The 14,457-nt window shown below is 37.3% G+C and overlaps 1 protein-coding gene across 1 annotated transcript in view; it reads left to right on the top strand.

Annotated features, from left to right (window-relative positions):
• Positions 1 to 14,457, top strand: part of KIAA0232 (KIAA0232 ortholog) — a 50,114-nt gene that overhangs the window by 26,729 nt on the left and 8,928 nt on the right. The window contains 3 exon segments of the mRNA XM_009698218.1: positions 2,296 to 2,362; positions 3,763 to 3,844; positions 5,162 to 8,463. Coding sequence (XP_009696520.1) covers positions 2,296 to 2,362; positions 3,763 to 3,844; positions 5,162 to 8,463 — 3,451 coding nt within the window.

Below are 14,457 nucleotides of genomic sequence, written 5' to 3'. Positions count from 1 at the left end.
TTGGCCCCCCCCCCCCTTTTTTTTTTTTTTTTTTTTTTTTAAAGCTAGCGCTAGCTACATGAGCGTGCTATGCAGGACAGCATGCAGCATGTCAGCTGATTCAAGTATTAATTTCATGGTACAGGAGGAAATGAAGCATCTGATTCCAAAAGTTTTCACTTCTTCGGTGTAATGGTGAGCATATTGTTGCTGGTTTGGGGTTTTTTTTTTTTGACATGATGTTATAATTAAGGAAGTGAATCTGTATTCCTTGCATTTTGAGTATTTGCTACAGGTGTCTGTTCAGTTAGACAGTTGGGAGAGCTAGGCAAACCCAAGGCCAGCTCCTCCTCTGTTGCCCTTTTGCGGGGAGGAGTGGGAAGTCAGGAGAGGTATAGGCATAAAGTGACGATTATTACAACTACATAGGTTTGTCCATGTTACTGTGCTGCTTGATTCTTTGTAAACAATTTAATTTATGTTGGTAAATTCACTGATCTAGAAGATACCTTCTAAAGTTTAATACTGCTAAGTCATCCTCAGTTAAGTATGTGGCATAAAGGTTTATATTTAGCACTTCAGTGCAGCAGTGCAGTTAGGAATAGAGAATCGCTTTCTCTCTTGACTGCAAGTAATTAAAATTTAGAAGTTAGCATATAAGTCATTGCTTCAGTATATGATTTTTCAAGTGTGTTTCTGACAGAGAATTAAACAAGCTGGTTTCACTGTATAAATTAGTATTCCCTTTTCCATAATATTTTATTGTGTTTTAGCAGCATATATTCACATTTCTCAGCAATTTATAGCCAGTAATCAGGAGAGAGGAGAAACTCTTAGACCTTGGAAAGATGAAATCTTGATACCACCATGGTGACAGAGCAAATAAAACTCTTTTTTGTGCATTTCTGTAACGTGGTATTTGATCTGCATTACCTTTGGAGAAAGTGCATATTCCATGACTATATGCACACAAGATCATGTCAAATTCAGAAGGTGAGATAATTTTGTAGGAGGTTTGTATAAGAAACTTCAGGTGTGATGGGGACAAGATGCTGGAGTTGTTATTGAGGAAACTGCATGGGACACAAGAAGCTGCACATTTCTCCCTCCTCAGCATTCCCAGGCTGTATGGTAATGTGCAGGGGATTTCTTGCATCCTCCTCACTTGTTTCAGATTGCTGTGTTTAGCTGTGATTCCAGCCTTCTGTTTGCAGTTATAGAAAATGCAAAGTGTAATCTCCAAGCATGATCCCCAAGCATGGAAATACTAAGAACGCAGAATATCTACACAGTACCCACCTCACCTAGTTTTCCTTCTGACAGGAATGGTCATTTCAGGCTGTAGGTTGGTATTTAGTGTTTCTCTGACTGGAATTCAACTTTTATTCCATTAGAATAGCATGGCATTTTCTCCTATGGGGCAGTTGTTAGTATATTATACCCTTTTGTGTGTGTGTTTCTTTTTCAGTATTTTGCTGTTCTGATGCTGTTGCTTTATTTAGAACTGCTTGCAAGTCTGGGCAGATAGTAAAAGCAGAAGTGTGTGAGAATAACACTGAAATGGGATTTAAAAGGAAGTCTGAGTGTATGGAAGGTTTATGTGGAGGAATAAAGGAGGAAAATAGAGGTTTATAGGGAAGATAAGGTGTTTATTTTTCCCTCTGCTCTCCTCAGCAAGCAAAACAATGTTTAAAAAGAAAAAAAACTGGGCATTGTAAACAGGCAAAACTATGGGATAAGTTTTGCATAAAGATACTGTGGAAGTGTTTCCTCTCCCTCTTTGCCACCTATACGTGTATGTCTTCATACTGTTCTCCTGTTCACCTTCACTCCTGATTTTCTGTATCCTTTTAACTGTCCCTTTTTCACAGGTATAAGTTGTGCAACCAAAAGGGTCAGGCTTAGCTTTTTAAAATGCATCTTAGTGATCTGTTGATTCTTGAACTTTTATCCTGAGGCTCTTGGCTAAATCCTAAGTGATACAGTACAGTAAATGTGGCAGTGCAGAGTTTGCAAAACCTTGGATATACAATAATGCAACAATGTGACTTGTAGTTTGAAACCTCTGTATGAATGTATCTACCTGTTTTGTGGAATCACTTTGACCTCTAGTTAAGGTATGTATAGGAATGGATTTATACCTAGTAATAATTTTTGTTGCTTTTGAATGCATAGTCACCATGCAAAAAGAAAAAAACATGACTGCTAAGATATGTTTACTATATTGATATCTTTATAGAAAATAAATATTCTTTTTAGTAAGTTATGTTTTATTCCCCCCCCCACCCCCGCCCCCTGGTTATGTTTTTTTTGCAGAGCTCTGGGATTGAAACGCTAGTGGAGGAGCTTTGCTCCAGACTGAAAGACCTTCAGAGTAAGCAAGGTGAGGAATACATCTTTAAACTTCTGAGGGCATATATTGTATTTATCAACTGTATAACATTCTGAGGGGTGGGTGTCAGGGAGCAGGCTGTTAATTCAGTATCTTTTAATATAGGCCATGCAATTTTAAAATACATTTGAATAATTTCATTCAAATAGTTTCAGCAATTCTGTACTAGTATGATTTGTTTACCTAAGAAATAGCCATGGACAAATAGAATTTTCCTCATGAAAAGCTGTAGCTGTTCACATCCAGCTATGCCAGCTTTTTTAGTAAATATTGCATATTCAGCATCCCCCCTCCCCACCAAAAGAAATCAAAATAAAGTAGGCTTGATTCTGTTCCTCTTGTGTCTTGACACTTGCAAAGACTAGATTGGCCACAAAATAGCTAGATACTAGCTATTCCTGTGAAAAGCATCCAAGTAACCATCACAGAGAGGTGGTCTTAAAATTTCCGGGCTTTAGGGGAATGATTATGGGGACTTTATGTTGTCCAGCTTAGGGCAGGGACTATATAAAATTGTGCTGTCTCCAATGAAAGTTCATTGCACATAAATGTTTGTTCAGGCACATAGCAGCAGCCTTTCACACTTATAGTAAAATTAATATGCTTATCATGCAGTATAAATAGCAATGAATAAGGGATAGTTACTGCTTAAAGCATGATTTTAGTTTTTTCCATTCCCTTTTTCTGTTTTTAAAGAGTAATTACTAGTCAGCTCTTAGTATTTCATAGTGCTATGCCATGACACTTTCTCACTGAGCCAAGGTGATGTTGACCATTTATTTTGGAAAAAAAAATAAAATTAGTGTGTATCTCACAGCATTTTTTTGGTATTTTATAGATTTTAATGTAAAGAATTAGAAATCTTTAGAGTCACCTCTCACACAGGAAATATGCCTTTACATCCACTCAAAGCACAGCAGCTACTGCAGAGGTACTTCCTTTTAGTGAAATACATGAGAAGTTAGATGCAAGCATTCATAAAAATGTTTAGTTAAATACTTAATTTTTTTTAAAAAAATCTTGCTTTATATGTAGCAATGCAAGAAGGAGATAAGGATTTGGGTATGAAATAACTAAAAATTCAATAGAAAGTCTCCTAGTGGGGGCATTGCTAACCATGAGGTTGCATGCAGCTGCTAGCCAGTCATATTTGGTGAAGTTTGCAGGAGTTAACAAGACAACTGTGGCAAACTTGAATATTAGGTGATAACTTGTAATTTCTTTATGGATAATAACCAGCCTATAAATTGTTCTGTTATTTTTACAGTGGTTTATGGATATTTACTAGTATTACAGGTGTACATCCTGGTACTTTTTGTTAAATACTGTTATAAAATACACTGGCTTTTTGAATTTTTCTGTTAAGCGTTTGGAATTTTCTTCCAAAACAGAGGAGAAGATTCACAAAAAGTTAGAAGGCTCTTTGTCTCCTGAGACTGATTTATCTCCCACAGCAAAGGATCAAGTAGAAATGTATGCATTTTTTTTATTATTATTATCTGAGATGCTTTTCTGTTTCCTCCTTTTATTCCCATATTTTAACATAGTGAAGTTAACTTAGTTGGCAATCTGGAGTTTTGTGGATATTAAGAAATAATTTTTTTCCCTGCCATCTTCTTTTATTAATCTTATATATTTAAAAGTGAGCATTTGGTACCATGGGCTAGTTTAATTTCTGGCAAAGTCCTAACTGCTTTCTTTTGACTATACGCAGAACTCAAACCATACTGTGTATTAGTTTCTTTAAGACCAAGTCAACTAGTCAAATTAAAAGCCTTTAAAGCAGCATTAATTGACACGTAAGACTTGCAGGAAGAGAATCAGTTTTCTGGGTTCAGAACTCTGTCTTCTGTTGCAGAAATGGGAAACAAACTCTTTTATAACCTTTAAACTCTTTATAACCAAAGTGGTCCACTAGTTATCAAGTACCCAAGTCCAGTGTTACTGAAGTACTGAGGAGTTTTACCAGTGACTTCTTTTGGAGATATGACAGTTTCTGTATCTCTTAATAGTAGCCATTGGTAGCAACAGTCTAGTAGAAGAGTTGCTAAATGTATGATACTTCTTCAGGGAACCGATTGTGCTAATGTGCATTTAACTTACCTGACTTCTGAATGTTTTTTAATAGGTTTTCACTGAAATATATATAATTCAGTATGAAGCTCTTTACTGTCAAATACATACTACTTTAAACATTGCAGAAAACCATATTTTAATCTTGTCCCTGTTGCACAAAGCTGTTAAGCATCTTAAACTACTCAAGAGCTAATATTTTTTTGCAATTGCTTTTTCTTAATAACTGGACAATCAGACTGTATAGAACTTAACAGATAGTGTCTCATTTCACAAAGGAGAACTTAAAAAAACTGAAATTCAGGAGTGAACTGACTGAAATTTAGGACTTCCTCATTTTTACTCTAAATGAATCATGTTTAAGAAGACTGTAGTGAATTGCTACATTATGTAATAAGTCTGGAGTCAGGTCTTCACTGTTTTAAGCATCCACAATTTCTGTCTACAGTGAAGTTTAGTACTCCCTAAAAATGAGATTGTTTTACTTGTCAGTATATTTTTAAACGTATATTAATATAAGCGCTTTTAAAACTTATCTTAATTTCCCATTTGTAACCATTCAAATAAACAGTGCAATGAATGGCATGTGCATATGTAGAACAAACTAGAGTTTTTGGCTATTATATTGGTAGTGTTTTGATGTGTTTTTAGTAATACTTTCTAATGTTAATGCCTGTCTGAAGTTCTGTGATCTGAGTGTTACCTTTTTGCTTTCAGGTACTATGAAGCATTTCCTCCTCTTTCTGAAAAGCCAGTTTGCCTGCAGGAAATTATGACTGTATGGAATAAATCCAAAGTATGCTCTTACTCTAGCTCCTCATCTTCATCCACTGCTCCACCAACTAGCACGGATACATCTTCTCCAAAGGACTGCAATAGTGAAAGTGAAGTAACTAAAGACAGAAGTAATAAAGTATCTGCCACTGTACAGGAAAGAAGCCAGCAGAAGAAAAGTAAAAATGAGAAAGAAAACAAATTTAGTAACAACACTGTTGAAGAGAAGCCTGTTTTGTACAAAAAGCAAGTCCGACATAAGTCTGAGGGAAAGATGCGTCCTCGATCCTGGTCATCTGGATCCAGTGAGGCTGGCTCAAGTTCTAGTGGTAATCAAGGTGAATACAAGACATCAGTGAAATGTATTAAAGTAAGACACAAAACAAGAGAGGTTCGAAATAAAAAAGGGCGTAATGGGCAAAGCAGGCTTTCAGTGAAATCTGGTGAAAAGGCTGATAGAAAAGTCCACAGCGGAAGCAGTAGCAGCAGTAGCAGCGGGTCCATCAAACAGCTGTGCAAAAGAGGTAAAAGGCCATTAAAAGAAATCGGAAGAAAAGAAGCTGGCGGTAGCGATGGAAAAGATTTGTATTTAGACAGCAGAAATGAAAAGGAATATAAAGAAGAACCCTTGTGGTATACTGAGCCAATTACAGAGTACTTTGTTCCTCTTAGCAGAAAAAGCAAGCTGGAGACTACATACCGCAACAGAGAAGATATATGTGGCGTAACATCAGAGGCTGTAGAAGAGTTGTCTGAATCAGTGCATGGTCTTTGTATTAGCAACAATAATATTCATAAAACATACCTCGCAGCAGGTACTTTCATCGATGGTCACTTTGTAGAAATGCCTGCAGTTCTAAATGAGGATATTGACCTCGCTGGGACCTCAATATGTTCTCAACCAGAGGACGACAAATATTTAGATGATGTTCATCTGTCAGAACTAACACACTTCTATGAAGTGGATATTGATCAATCCATGTTGGATCCTGGTGCCTCAGATATGATGCAAGGGGAGAGTCGGATTTTAAATATGATTCGACAAAAGAGTAAAGAAAAAACTGATTTTGAGGCAGAATGTTGCATAGTGTTAGATGGAATGGAGTTGCAAGGGGAAAGTGCAATATGGACAGATTCGACCAGCTCTGTTGGTGCTGAAGGGTGGTTCTTGCAAGACCTTAGTAATTTAGCTCAATTTTGGGAGTGCTGTTCATCTTCTAGTTCTGGTGATGCAGATGGGGAAAGTTTTGGTGGAGATTCTCCGATCAGATTCTCCCCCATCTTAGACAGCACAATGCTTAATTCACACATGCTTGCTGGCAATCAAGAGCTCTTTTCAGATATTAATGAAGGGTCTGGTATAAACTCTTGTTTTTCAGTGTTTGAAGTGCAATGCAGTAACTCTGTTTTACCATTTTCTTTTGAAACACTCAACTTGGGAAATGAAAATGCAGATTCTAGTAGCACTGCTAATATTCTTGGGAAAACACAGTCTAGATTGCTAATATGGACCAAAAATAGTGCCTTTGATGAAAATGAACACTGTTCCAATCTTTCAACAAGAACCTGTAGTCCATGGTCACACTCGGAAGAAACACGTTCAGACAATGAGACTTTAAATATTCCATATGAAGAATCCACGCAATTTAATGCAGAAGATATTAATTATGTAGTTCCTAGAGTGTCTTCAAGTTATGTAGATGAAGAAATTCTAGATTTTTTGCCAGAAGAAACCTGCCAGCAACAAGCTAGAACTTTAGGAGAAATGCCCACTTTGATTTTCAAAAAAAAATCTAAGCTAGAATCTGTCTGTGGTATTCAGCTAGAACAAAAAGCAGAAAGTAAAGACTATGAAACTACACAAGGGTGTAGTGAAAGCAGTCCGCATGGAGATGGCTACAGCTCAGGGGTTATTAAAGATATTTGGACAAATATGACAGACAGAAATTCTGCAGCGATGGTAGAAATAGAAGGAATAGAAGATGAATTGTTTTCAACTGATGTAAATAACTATTGCTGCTGTTTGGATACAGAAGCAAAAGTTGAAACCCTCCAAGAGCCCAACAAGGCAGTGCAGAGATCAGAGTATCATCTTTGGGAAGGTCAAAAGGAGAATTTAGAGAAGAGAGCCTTTGTCTCAAATGATTTATCAAAAGTAGATGGTGGTGACTATACTACACCATCAAAACCTTGGGATGTTAACCAGGATAAAGAAAACTCATTTATACTTGGTGGTGTGTATGGGGAGCTCAAAACATTTAACAGTGATGGAGAATGGGCAGTGGTGCCACCTAGTCACTCAAAAGGGAGCTTATTACAATGTGCAGCTTCTGATGTAGTGACAATAGCTGGTACAGATGTTTTTATGACTCCAGGTAATAGCTTTGCCCCTGGTCATAGGCAATTGTGGAGGCCGTTTGTATCATTTGAACAGAATGAGCAATCAAAGAGTGGAGATAACGGATTAAATAAGGGTTTTTCTTTTATCTTCCATGAAGACTTACTGGGAGCTTGTGGTAACTTTCAAGTTGAAGAACCAGGGCTTGAATACTCATTCTCTTCCTTTGACCTGAACAATCCATTTTCACAAGTTCTTCATGTAGAGTGTTCGTTTGAGCCAGAAGGAATTGCATCTTTCAGCCCTAGTTTTAAACCTAAGTCAATTCTGTGCTCTGATTCAGACAGTGAGGTTTTACACCCCAGGATATGTGGTGTTGATCGAACGCAATACAGGGCTATACGAATTTCTCCAAGGACTCACTTTCGCCCAATTTCTGCATCTGAACTTTCTCCAGGTGGTGGAAGTGAGTCAGAATTTGAGTCAGAAAAAGATGAGGGAGGTATTGCTGTCCCTTCTCAAGTAGATGTATTTGAGGATCCACAGGCAGATCTCAAACCTCTGGAAGAAGATGCAGAAAAAGAAGGCCATTATTATGGAAAATCAGAGCTTGAATCTGGAAAATTCCTTCCCAGATTAAAAAAGTCTGGAATGGAGAAGAGTGCGCAAACATCATTGGATTCCCAAGAAGAGTCGTCTGGGATGTTGCCAGTAGGAAACCAAGATCCCTGTTTAGAATGCAGCATGAAAGAATCTCTAGATGGGAGGGTGATGGAGAGCTCTAAAGTAAATTGCAGAATAGTGGAGCCACGTGAGGAGACTAGCAGGTTTTGCAGTTGTAAAGCAGGGTGCCATTTCCCTACGTACAAGGATAATCCTGTTTCTTCAGGAGAGCTTGAAGAGGTATGTGGATATATAGAATTACGAGATTTGCAGCTGGCAGCTGATAACCAGCAATTTCTCATGTGACAGTTCAACTTAAATGTTTGTAATTGTATAGCTCTCTAGAAAATAGTTTTGTAGAAACACTGGAGGTTCCATCTGAACATAAGAAAAAACTTTTTTACTCTAAGGATGACTGAGCAGTGGCACAGTCTCCATCCTTGGAGGTATTCAAAAGACATCTGGATGTGGTCCTGGGCAGCCTGCTTTAGGTGGCCCAGCTTGCGCAGGGGGAGTTGGACTTCATGACCCCCAGAGTTCCCTTCGAACCTCAATCATTCTGTGATTCTGTGAAAAATTAACCATCTTCAAGCATTACAGTGTCATCTTGCATACCTTTAGAAATAAATGCATGTGTACACTCATGTAACTTTAAAATTTGTTTACCGTAGGTTTTTATCTTATCTGATTTACATATAATATGTTAAAATGTGCATAAGTTTTGAGTAATGAGATATTACTGACTTTGATTCAAATGTATTTTAAAATTTTGAAGAGGAAGCTCTGAAATCAGTCTTTTCAATATAGTTACTTCCAAGTAGAAGAATTTGGAGTTGAATTTTTGGATGTAAACTTCAGCAAAGAAAGGTTTGTAGAAAGGCTTAATGGTCTGGAAATTAAAATGTTCTCTTGTCAGCATAGACAGAAAAAGAAATAAAACATGGATGCAAAATATCCATCGCTACCACCGTACTGCAAGGAGGCCTAACTATAACTACAGGTTAAGCTCAGAGTTTTCTTTCAGGTAATTGTAGCCATAGGTTAAGTAATGATCAAGAGCAAAAATCCTTTCCAGCCAAAAATATCCAAGTTTTTCTTGCTGTGAGCTCCCTCTGCTCTTGAGAGGAAATACTTGACTAGCAAAATAATTTAGTTGTGCAGCCAGCCCAGAGATACTGTCTGGATAGTTATAAATTGCATCTTACATTTTCGTTTCCTCTTCATCTTCCTCTTCCATACACTCAGCAGTAGCAGTATCTACATTAGGAGGGAATTTTTTCATTTTCAGCTGAATAGTTGCACCCAGCTGGTGTTGTGCAGTTGTATACCTCTCAATTAGAAGTTTGAAACACTAATTCGTATACGGGAAAGCTAACCTTTTTTTGCTAAAACTAAAGCTAACCTTTTTGTTGAACAAAATCAGAGTTCCTTATTTTCCTTCTTTGCCATTTGTTTCTCCTCTTACCCTCCTTTAAATTAATTACTATTGCAGCGTCTTTTCTCAGTGTCAATAACTTGATGTCTGCTGCTTGCACAAAAGAATCAAATTAGTGACCCTTCCAGACCTTCTCTAGACATCTTGGTTCCTGCTGCTCCATTAAATTACTGGAGATGAAGTGGCTCCAAAAATCTTTTCTGGACTCTGGGAAGTTTCTGTGTTTGTGCCAGGCCTTGCAAAAAGAGTCACCAAAAAAATTAATAGACTGTAAGTCAGAACAGATTCTGGAATAACCTTTTACGAGGAGTAAGCAGAATCTAACTTTATCATGCAGTAGAACATAATGAATGAACAAATGGTGTAATACAGTATTTGTGACAGCAAGAGTCCAAAGTTCCTTCCAGCCCTTTCCAGTTCTCCTTTCTGGATGCATAGTGCTCTGTGAGGATGTTTATTCTCACCTTCGCTTCAGCCACTTATGTATTCAAGAAAGCAGTAAGTGTCTAGTATAAGATAATTTACAGTGATTCCATAGTTTATGGTAGCTATAAGGCTTGAAAAAAACTTGGTACTGAATAGTGCTCAAAAAGCTCTGGTATTTTATTTTGTTCAAGTTCCTTAGAGCAAGAGGAAAACTAACTGCTACCCTTGCTCAGGACATCTGATTTTGTAGGCATTTTCATAGCTTCAAAATTGTAAGCCACTGAGAAGTACAAAGGGCCAATAATTGTCTCGGCAGTCTAGACTCCAATTTGGTTTGCAGTTCAGCTCTTCCTAGGGGGCTTGAGGAGCCTGATAACAGCCTAAACTCAGAAAGACTGGGTTAAGTAGCCCTCCTGTTTCAAGCATGTCTCAAGAGGATGCATGCACACTCTGGGCTTTTTGAAGAGCCATTAGTGTGCATCTGAAGATAATTGGCTTTTTGGCTTGAGAACGTTTGTCTAAATTTATTATTGTAGTTAAGTCTATCTTCTGTAAAAGAAGACTTTTTTTAAAGCGTTAAAACAGTTTTAATATGTTGGTTGTGGTGTAAACTTTAATCAGTAAAGCTGATGACTATACCACGTGCAGGAAGGGGTGCAAATGTCATGCAAGTATGTCTTATGTGTGCGAACTTTTTTCTTTTTAAGAGTCGTATTATTTATTTTCATGAGCATTAAACAAAATAAATGTAAAATACCTAGAATTAGAACAGTTTAGGAGAGACATTCTTCCTGGATACCCTACACATACATGCATGAGGAAAAGAGTTTTAACTTGAGCAGAGGCTATGGAATTGACTGATTAGTATAGATCCATATTTGTAAAGAATTTTTTTTGAATGAAACTTCTATGCTTCTTTTATTGACTTATGACAAAAACTACAGTTATTGTTTAATTCACTGCTATCTAACATAAAGTTTGAGTTGTGTTCTGAGGTACCGCCAATATTTTTGCATAAATAATGAATGTGAAAATACGAATGTAGACCACAGTGTAATAGTAACACATTCTATTTTGCATCACATAAACTTGAATTTCATACACCCTGTGCAAGCACACTTCTTTGAATACCTCCTATTTATAAGGCTGTAGAAGAATCTGGTTCAGTTTCCTCCCTCTTACTTTCTATACTAGAGTACTTCTTTTAGAATTATAGCATATTTTTTTTCAGGAATTTGCTGATAGCTCCTGCAAAACTTCTTCAAAAATGAATGAAAATTATATACCTAGCATTAAGATTTAAAAAAAAAACCAAACAACACAAACACAAAAAAAACGCCAAACAAACAAATAAAACCCAACCTTCCCCCTGCCCCCCAAACAACAACAACAACAAAAACCACCAACAAAAAATACTGCCTGAAGTACAGTCCTTTTTCTTCCAAGTAAATGCTCTCAGCATTTAGCTGTGGAGTCATGGGTAAGTACACAATCTGGTCCTGTTAATGGTGTCCGAATATAACAATGCTGAATCTCTTATCAACAAATTTTATATGGGCTCTGATCTAGTAGGTGTGTCCTAAGAATGCTTATACTATTGAGTCCTTGAGATAGATAAAGAGACTTGTGGGTTTTGTTGGGAATGGTGCCAAACTTTTAAGGTCTGAACATGCCTAGGACAATGCATTTGGGGATGAGGAAGTTTTCCTGGCAAAAACCTTAAGTGTTTGTGGATCTTATGACTTAATTGGCCTATTAGATTTGGTGAGGTACTTTGCGTGACTGGAGTAATGCGATGTAAGTGTGTAATTCCTTTAGGAAGGTCTGTCAAGAGAGGAAGGGAAGAGGTGTGCCTTACATACATTGGTTCTGAAGTCAATAGTGTAGGAGATAACCTGCTATAAACCTATATAGTGACAAGAGGGAAACTAAGTTCAGAGGGGTATGCTTTGTGCCTTAAAATCAGGAGAATCAAGTGGGAAAAACATTAAAGAGCATGTAGAGTCATCCACAAAGCAAAGGACTTCATTGTAAAAGAGAAATTTTGGGGCTATCTGAGAAGGGATTGGTCCAGATAGTTCTTGATGTGTGCTGATTGTGGCAGATGATGAAAACACCTAAAAAGACTCTGAGCTCTAACTTTCTAATTAACAAGACCTTCATTTGCTGAGATTTTGATGGGTGAAAGTATTTTGTATGAGAGGGACCTTAAAAAGTTAGAGTTCACAATGACAGTATAAAAATCATGAGGTAAAAAGCAAGGTTTAAAGTAAGCCAATAAAATAAAGATTTGGTACACCTGGAAGTCCTAGAAGTAAATCAGAAACAGAAAAATGACTGAAGGATATTTCTGAGAGACAGCTAACAAGCTTGGAAAGCTATGAAAAGATAGTGTCAAAAAAGGTATGGTTTAGTGTGGTTTTTTGTCATTGTTTGAATTTTTGGTGACAAGACAAGCAAAGGAGTAGTACAGATAAATTGCACTGTTTCAGCTAGTCACAGGAATATTCAGCTAAATATCATGAGGAGCAGCAACTAATTTGAAAAAAGCCTGGTAGAATACTTGTTTGAGGACACAAGGAAGATACAAAATATATAAAAGGCAAACCTATTTCCATCTTTTTAAAGAAGAAAATGAAACTTGGAGTCTTACCAATGACTCTCTGAAATTCCCTAAGGAAATGTTTTAAACTGTAAATGTCGTGGATGCACGAGAAACTGAGAAAGTTTCTAAGTATTTGTTTGGGAAAAAGATTGCACTCTCAAAATAATAGTCAGTGGCTAACTAGAGGACAAGGGAGATGATTAACTTTTCTGGTCTGGGGTGTAAAATACATGTTTATGAACATTGCTGGTGATACCAAACTGGGAAAGTCTGCAGTTACACTGGAAGAGAGGATTAGAATCAAAAGGTTGTTAAATTGGAGAAATGGTCTGAAAAATAAAATGCAATCCAGCAGGGACAAATACAAACTTACAAAGAAAATAATAATCCTCTTCTCAAACACAGTGTGAGGAGTGACAGTGAGGAAATGATGTGAAACAGAAAAGCACCTTTGAGTAGATCATAAGCTGAGCATAAATCAGGAATAACGCTCTGCAAAAGACAGCAACATTGAAGTATATAAATAGTAATGCCCTTCTGTAAGAGGGGAAGTAATTGCTCCTGTGTAGCTGGAGCTGGAAAGCCTTCTGCTGGAGTACCAGGCTCATCTCCCATTACCTTGTATGAAGAAAGATGTCCTGAGGAGAGCAGCACAATATCACTACTTTTGAAAACACTGAGTGAAGGAAGAGGGCTTGTTTTATTTCGGAAAAAGAGAAACTTGAAGAAGAACCCAGCAGTTTTGCAGAAGCCATGTTCATAGTTACAGGACATAAGGAAAAAGCTGTGTTCTGTAGGCTCGGGTAAGCACAATGGAAGTCGATGTGATGACCTTAAATCAGAGCAAGGGAAATTGAAGAAAAGGAATGCTAATCAGAAAATGAGCTTACTGTAAGGCTAAATTATTTTTAGGGAAGTAGTGGAAAATTTGTCCTGAAGAGATGTAGAGCGTAGGAATAGCGTTGTAGTTGATTCTGGCTTTATGCAAGAGTAGAGTAGATCATCTCACCGGGTCCCTTGCATACATATTTTCAGTGAAATTTGAGAATTAGGTGACTGCCAAATAGGTTTTAAGAATATAAAGTCTGGGCTCTGCTCCCTTTGTTCTTTTGTGGCTAGATGTATCTTCCCTGGGTAGCTGATGAACTAAAATTAGGGTCTGATCTTTTGGAATGGGACTCAGTGGGTTCATTGCTCCTTTGGCTTCTAAATTATTCATATGTTTCTTGTACTCTTTCTGATAGTAAGGGGTTGCAGAGCAGGTTCAAGGAAACTTGTACTTGCAGATTAATATGACTTTTTCTGTGGTTGGTTATGAAACTGTCAGTTGTAACCCTTCAGATAATATTCAGATTGTAACAAGGCTTTAGTGCTTATTCTGTTCAGATTCTGCAGAACTCTTGTCAATGCTTCAATCCTTGTCAACATGCATTCTGAAAGAGCAGAAATAGTCAATGCTGGTGTTTTCAAATTAGTGTCTAAAGCCCAAATAGTCTATCCTGAAGGGCATATCAATTTAGATAACAAATAATAGCTATGTAGATGGGTAGCTGGAAAATTTAATGAAACTTCTCATAAAATACTGGAAGTGCCCTTTTTTCCAAGGCCTTCAGGCAGATGGTCCTTAAAACTGTAGACCCCAGCTCTGAGATTATGCTTTGCATAAATTTTGCTTGAAGAATAAAGTTCTGACCAATATAACTTTTCTAACTAGCAGATGACTAATCTGTCACATGAACTTGCTGTGGACTTTTGTCTGTAACTGTAGGGAA

The sequence above is a fragment of the Cariama cristata genome, unplaced genomic scaffold (assembly GCF_000690535.1).
Source record: "Cariama cristata isolate BGI_N322 unplaced genomic scaffold, ASM69053v1 scaffold12354, whole genome shotgun sequence".
NCBI classification, from domain to species: Eukaryota; Metazoa; Chordata; class Aves; order Cariamiformes; family Cariamidae; genus Cariama; species Cariama cristata.
This window is presented reverse-complemented; position numbering and strand designations above follow the sequence as displayed.